General features: G+C 20.8%; 3 protein-coding genes across 3 annotated transcripts in view; 2 read left to right on the forward strand and 1 right to left on the reverse strand.

Annotated features, from left to right (window-relative positions):
- The window catches only part of LOC102674579 (myeloid leukemia factor), a gene marked incomplete at its 5' end in the record, with an annotated part of 3909 nt that extends 3429 nt beyond the window's left edge, over nt 1-480 (forward strand). The window contains 2 exons of the mRNA XM_031512346.1: nt 1-49; nt 373-480. Of these exons, the coding sequence (XP_031368206.1) occupies nt 1-10 (10 nt within the window). The remainder of the gene's footprint in view (nt 50-372) is intronic.
- A 932-nt stretch (nt 481-1412) lies between these two features.
- On the reverse strand, nt 1413-3159 carry LOC102677263. The gene is made up of 4 exons (XM_031512345.1): nt 2830-3159; nt 2555-2744; nt 1873-2427; nt 1413-1790 (listed from the first exon to the last, which is right to left on the reverse strand). The coding sequence occupies exons 3-4, from the start codon at nt 2314-2316 to the stop codon at nt 1611-1613; spliced, it is 624 nt and encodes a 207-aa protein (XP_031368205.1). The 5' UTR covers nt 2317-2427; nt 2555-2744; nt 2830-3159; the 3' UTR covers nt 1413-1610.
- Nucleotides 3160-7342: 4183 nt separating this feature from the next.
- Nucleotides 7343-7421, forward strand: part of LOC102677399 (integral membrane protein GPR155) — a 4283-nt gene continuing 4204 nt past the window's right edge. The window contains exon 1 of the mRNA XM_031512343.1: nt 7343-7360. The gene's annotated coding sequence lies outside the window, so the exon portion shown is untranslated. The remainder of the gene's footprint in view (nt 7361-7421) is intronic.

Here is a 7421-nt window from a genome sequence, read left to right on the forward strand (position 1 = left end):
CAAATATTAATAAAATAAAAAGCATAGTACACAATGACACATATGCAATGTAAGTATACATTTAAAATTTATATTTTTATATTTCAATTTTTTTATAATTTATTGGATATTATATATATAATAATATATATAATATATATATATTATAATATTTTTTCAATATTATACTACTATTTAATTTTTAATTTTTGAAATTCATTAATGATTTTTATTTTTGTAAAAATATTTTTAAAAATTTTATTAATATGTAAACTTTTTAATAAATTTTATCATTTTCATATTTTACATATTTCATATAATTATATAATTTAATTTTAATAATATCAAAAAATATATTATATATTATATGATTTAACATTCTTATGTTTACAGTTTGAATTCATCCAGTTGTATTCAAATCTACATTAGCAGTACTGCAGTTGATTATAATAAGAAAATGTGGATGTTGAAGTTTGCAAAAAGTGTCATTATATCTTATAGTAATATATATAGACTTTGTATTTAATTATTTAAATTTAAACTATGTTATAAAATTTTGGAAAAATCTAAATGTTTTAATAGGTAAAATCATTAGTTTTAATAGTTTCAAATAATTTCTTGTTATATTTTTATAGATTTAAATGAATCTTATTATGTTTTCAAATTTTTTAATGTTTTTTCTTAAAATTAAAGTTTAAAAAATATATTTTATATCATATAAATATTTTATTGAAATTATGCTGCAGTTATTTTTGATTCTACATGTAAATTTATTATTTTCTTGAATCTTTTTAAATAAATAACATATATGAAATAATATGCATTAACATATGTGAAAAATATAAATGTCAAAAAATATTTAACTTTATTTTAAATATATGTATACATAATAAAAAACATTTACATTATTTAAAAACAATTCAATTTATGAAAAAAAAATATAATTCATCTAAAAAACTATATTTAAATGATGTTCAAATTTTAATTATATTTTTAATAAATCATTTAAATTTCAATATGTTAATACATTTTCAATCTTAAATAAAAATAAATATATTTTGGAATATTATATTTATCAATGAATGTACAATTTAATGTAATAATTTTTGTCATTATTTATTTCAATAAAAATTATAGATTTAGTATAACTTAGTTCATTTCTTTATATTAAAAACAAAAAAATTAAATATAAGCCATTCCTATCTCTTTTTATAATTTTTTTTTTAAATAGAAACTAATTTTATTTAATAATGTTTCAATGAAAACATTTAATTTTCTAAGATTTTAAAATCATCTACGATTTAATATTTATGTAAATAATAATAAAGAATGATATATAAATATATATATATGCTATTACTAAATTCTAAAAATAATTTTAAAATTAATATATAGTGCAATTAATTAACGTTTTCATTGAATTATTAACAATAATGTATATAATATAATTTTATTAAAATTCATTAAAAAAATATACCTTATTTTATAACAAGAATAAAATTAACATCTGTAATACATAGTAAAACTATTAACATAATCATCAATAAAACAAAAAGAACATAAGAAGAAAGTTGACAAAAGAAATGATATATTATATATTGTCTGCACCGCACAGGGCAGATTGACTTGTGTTAATTATCTTCTGCCAAAGTGTTGATTCTTGCATTAATAGCCAGTAATTGAGCCACAAAGGCTGAATCGCTCATAACTGTAGCAAGAGCAGATAATAGATCTTCTAGAGAATCTTGTAAAAGACCTAACTGCCGGGCACATTCGGCGATAATTTCCTTTTCTTCAGTATCAGGATTTATCTAAACAAAATATATTATTATTTAACAATACTAATTTTTTATAATTATTTAATATTAATTTTTGTATGAATAAAAAACATACTTTTGGTGAACTGCAGAATTTATTAAATGCCATTTTGATTCGTCTTTTGCCACTATTAGTTTGATAAAAAATTGTAAAACTTTGTGCATTGTTTATATCCAGCACAACAGGAAAATATAAACCAGCTGTAACATGACCTTTAGTATCTCTTGCAAGAAGACTTCTGAAGTTATAAACTAAATTTCTGCGTTCCGTAACATCAATGGCAGTTAAATAAGGCCTTGCCACATATATAAGAGCAACTTGTGTTCTTTCTAAGGTATCAGATCGTGTTTTTCTTTCATGCCATTCAATATAATCAGGATCGTTACTGCATAAAAAGTAATTATATTCTTTTTTACAATCTGGTTCATCAGATTGAATAAACCAGCCTGTATGTGGGTATAATTTATCCTCCATTATAGTAATTACTCGAGCTACATGATATCCAGGATCAAGTAGCATAACTCCTTGTCGTCCGCCAATTTTAATTTTCAGGCACACTAACACATGTTCTTTTTCACCACTATCTGCAGCAGGTGGTCCTCCAACATAATTAGCAACATTATCGATCGTCTACATAATAAAGAAATTTATAAAGAAATTATGAAATTTTTAATTATAAAAAATATATATGTGTGTGCGCGTGTGTGCGTGTGTGCATGTGTGTAGATTAAAATATATTTAAGAATTATAAATATACCTCTTCACAAGACACTAAATAGAAACCACTTGCTATACCAGGAAATCTTTTATTTAAACATTTTAAACGGTATAGTAATTCAAATCCTAAACCCACACAAGTATGATGTTCACGTGTTATCAATGGTTGATATTTATGATAAAATCTTTCCAGAACAGTTTCTCCACTTGCAATATAGTCCTTATAAAACCTATTAATTGCAAAACAAATTATTATAATAATTGTTTTATAATAATATTAATATAAACTTATAAAACATATGTTATGACAATTACTTAAGGAAATTGCCAATGGTATCATAGCGATGCTCACGCAGTAAATGCTGCGTTTCTAATTCAACGCTGCCTGCTAGTTCCTCATATTGTTCGACCGTTAAAACGGTCAAGGCTGGTGCCTCATAATGGGCCCATACCGGCAAGGGTAGCGGCACACCCCTGATCCAGGGCCCTCGTGCCTGCCCTTGTGGCTGGCACCATGTTTCTGCTGTCTCGAGTCAACTTGGCCATTCACTTCCCCAACGGCCCACTGTTGGCACAAAGCCATGCTCATCCCTGCAGCTGCTTATTGGCTCCACAGGGCTCTCTCCGTGTTTTATACTCTTCTCTCGCTCTAAAAATATAAAATTATATATTTTTATCATCAATATATTTTACGTATGTATAACATATATATATATATTATTAATAATTTTAAATAAATAATTATTTATTTTAAAAGATAAAATATATAAAAAATAATATCTTTACTTTGTACTTCCATAAGTATGAATAGAATATTTTTTAATCAATATAATTCATAACTTATTTATTATAATTATTATTTCTATTAATAAATATATTTACCATATCTCCATTGCTATTTAAGCACACGAATTAATATGATTCCGAATGACAAAATTTGTGAAATAAAAGTAGAGAAACGGATCGGAGTTGTCGTTGGCTTAGTATCCAACATGGCGACGGTATATATACGCATGATGAATCAATACGTGACCAGATAGATATGTAATATGCCACGTGTCTACTATGCTTTCATCTCAATGTTACTATTCGCGTTAATATATTATTTTTTATTTACTAACATTAAAAAGATTGCCAATTCTAACAATATATTTAATATCTATATTAAATGTTTAATATTTTATATTTTCCAAACTATATCAAAATAGATTAATTAATATTATGAAAATAATTACGTAAGAAAAAACATATATTTGTTTTTTATTTTTAAATTCATAATACATTATTATAATTTTAAAAAAAATTCAAATTTTAAATATGATTTAAGAATAATGGTATAGTAAGTATGAAATTCTAATGACGCCAAAACATTAATGTTTACATTTATCAGCTTAAATATTTATTTGATTTAATAGCACATTACTTATATCAATGTATTATGTTTATAATTTATTATCATTGAACATAATAATTTAAATTATAAATATATGATATTAGAAGTGAAAGTATTTCCCTCCCGAACTAGGACACACAAGATGTTTCAAGTATGCATATGCGAATTATTTTATTTTGTAAATAAATATAATTTTTTATTCAAAACATAGAAAAATTAAAAAAAGAAAGAAAGAAATTAAACTAAATTAGAGAACTTACCCATACAATGAGCGCACCAAACAAACAAAAACTTTCCCTCTTCGGAAGCTTGGCACAATTTACACGTCCGAAGTCCAAGCAGAACTGGATAGTGGAATGTATGCTGAAGATTATATACGTTCAAGCCTTTGTAGTTTTCCCTTACCTCTCTGCCAAGCTTGGTTTGATAATTTACCACGTGACTATTATTTCATACAAAATTTAGAAGACATAATTTAGAATTTGTATGTTTTCTTTCTTTTATAAATAAATTGAAAAACAATTTTTTCTTCTAATATTTAATATTACTTTTTTGTATTACATTCGAAAATATGTTCAATAAATATATATTTACATATTTATAATTATTAAAATTTTATCCATATTTGAAATTCTACATTATTTACATAAATTCTACATTATATATTTAATATAAATTTCGAAATTAATTAATAGAAATTAATTAAATAAAACAAAAGAGATGAAAATTTGTCACAAAGAATTCATCTTAAATATGATTGGTTGAACATATTGCGCTTCTGAAAAATATCACCATTTTCCAATTGTTAAGCTATCGAAGCCTTACGTTAATTTTTCTTGAGTTGAGTGTCATGATAAATATGACTGTATACATTCTTCGAAACGTTAATATAATTATTAAGATTTCCAAGAAAAAAAATAGATACTATATTAATGATTATTCTCATTTTTTATTCATTGCATATGTTATATTTTTTTTTTATAACTTCAGGCGCACTATTTTAAATGACCTTGAATTGGTATTTTTTTAAGTTACAAATATTCTACTCTGGGATTCTATGAAATTCTGAATCATGACAAACAAAAATGATATTTCGCGCGGTTTTATTGTTAATATTGTTAATATATTATTAATATTATTTTAATAATTCAGCCAATTGACGCTACAAACAATATATAATAAATATATAAGTGTATATTGTTTTATATATATATAAATATATATTTAATCTAACATATACATATAAATATATATTTAATCTAACATATACGCAAATTAAAACATAGTCACATTAGATACATTTAGATATCTATTGATCACGTGATTATAATGTAATTCTATAAGTATTTTGATGAAACGAAATTACTACGCAGTTATATTATTCTTTTGAGAAAATTAAAAATAAATCAACTGTTATTAATATAGTTTATTTGATAATGATTTTATTTTTTATTTATTTTTATAAAAAATATATACAAAAACAGTTTAATTATTATTTAATATATAGTATATATTTTCATCAATTTAATATTAAATATCAGAATATTTTTTCATCGATTATTATTATTTTCTTAATCACACTTTAAAAAATTATATTAAAACAGTTTCATGTTCATATTTATAATGACAGATATATTTCCATAATAGTGACATATGAATTTCGATAATAATGCAAAGAAATTTAATCTTTATATGTACTTATATATTTATTTTATAGAAGATATACGTAAATATTTTTTTATTATAATTATAATTAAATCAGATTATTATTAATCAATAATTATAAATCAGATTTCTATTGATTTTTGTTTGGTAAAGCAATTTAATTACATAAAATACAAAAATATGTATATGATTCATGCATGACGTAAAGATATATTTTTCTGTCAGTTGAAACATTGCATTGCATATAAATGTAATGTTTGTGTAAATGATCTATATGTACATGCGTTACAAATTCTTGAATGTTACAAGTTCAACTAAAATAAATAATGATAAAATTATTTTTGATAATTCTTAACATTATATCGTTTAAAATAAATATTTTCTTTCAAATTTTTTATTTCGAATTCTTTTTCTTTTATTCTTCTGTTATTTTATTAAGGTATTATCATTATTTTATTAATAATATTCAAGTACTGTTTAAAATACTGTATATATATTTAAAATATTTTGTTTAAAATTTGATTATATTTTTTCAGAACGTTAATAATTATCTTATAGTAGAATAGTTAATAATTGAATAGTTAATAATTATGTATTGAGTTATAATTTTATATTATCATATATTATTTGTATCGTTTAATTCATACAGATAAATATACATTTAGAATATATTAATATGATAAAATCGATTAATTGTTTATCAAAATAGCATTATTTTTTATTATTTTCTATGTATTTCTATGTACTTTTTGAATATATAATATATAAATATATATATTACTAATAAATATATATAATTATAAACATTATTTGAAATATAAGTATTATATTTTTTATTGATTAAATATGTAATATATATTTGTTTTTTTAAATTTTATTATATATTCGTAATATCTTGATATAAATTAATAAATATATTCTTAAAATATTAATAATAAATATCGAATCTTCTATACATTTTCTTAATATATACATATATATATAAATTTAAATTTTTTATTTTCTTCTAGTAATGATGATTAAAATTTAAATATATAATGATTATATTTATATAATTTTATAATATTAATTTTAAATTTACTTTAAAACAATTTTACTTGTAATTATATAATATAATTACAAATAAAATTTTTCTATTTTGAAAGTATAATTTTAAGTTATTATTATACAAATACTTTGTATAATAAAACTGATTTTAAAGGCACGTGATATGAATGAACCAATCGAATTTAGTAATGGATATGCATGCATTTAGATGAGATAGAAAATTATCTACTTATATACGTATGTAATCATACATGTTTTCTTGATATTAATGTGTATAAAATATTTATATTATATTAAACACTATCAATATCTTTCATAACTTTTACGATCAGTTTTATAGATCACTTCGTACGTATTTTTCATTTCGATTATAATTGAAGCATATAATAAATATCAAATACGTTTAAAAAAAATATTTATATTTTTGCATAAATATTTATTTTAATTTGTTTATTATTATATTAAAAAAATAATATAATTATTAATTTAATAATTTATAATAATTTTATTTATTTCTTGATATTTATTTTCTTGATATTCATAAACATATGGAAATCATTGTTCAAAAGAATATATTTAATATATTTTTTATTTCAGATTATGAAAACAATGATAAAAAGAATGAAATTGATATGAAATTAATGCTATAAAATATCTTTCTATGTATATGTTTATTTTGGAACAATAAATAACAATGTCATATTAGAAAGATGATACATCAGAAACAATTATGAAATAAATGTATGTATATTTTATATATTTATATTTATATATTTTAATAAGTTATTTTTTTATTTTTAAT

Source organism: Apis dorsata, unplaced genomic scaffold (assembly GCF_000469605.1).
Source record: "Apis dorsata unplaced genomic scaffold, Apis dorsata 1.3 scaffold_416, whole genome shotgun sequence".
Classification (NCBI taxonomy): Eukaryota; Metazoa; Arthropoda; class Insecta; order Hymenoptera; family Apidae; genus Apis; species Apis dorsata.

What these genes read in the sequence shown, in the direction of transcription:
- LOC102677263 (XM_031512345.1), bottom strand. Translation starts at nt 2,316, where the DNA reads ATGCTACTTGATCCTGGATATCATGTAGCTCGAGTAATTACTATAATG. An exon ending in AATTCTGCAGTTCACCAAAA is followed by an intron (nt 1,791 to 1,872) that starts GTATGTTTTTTA and finishes TATTTTGTTTAG; the next exon opens with ATAAATCCTGATACTGAAGA.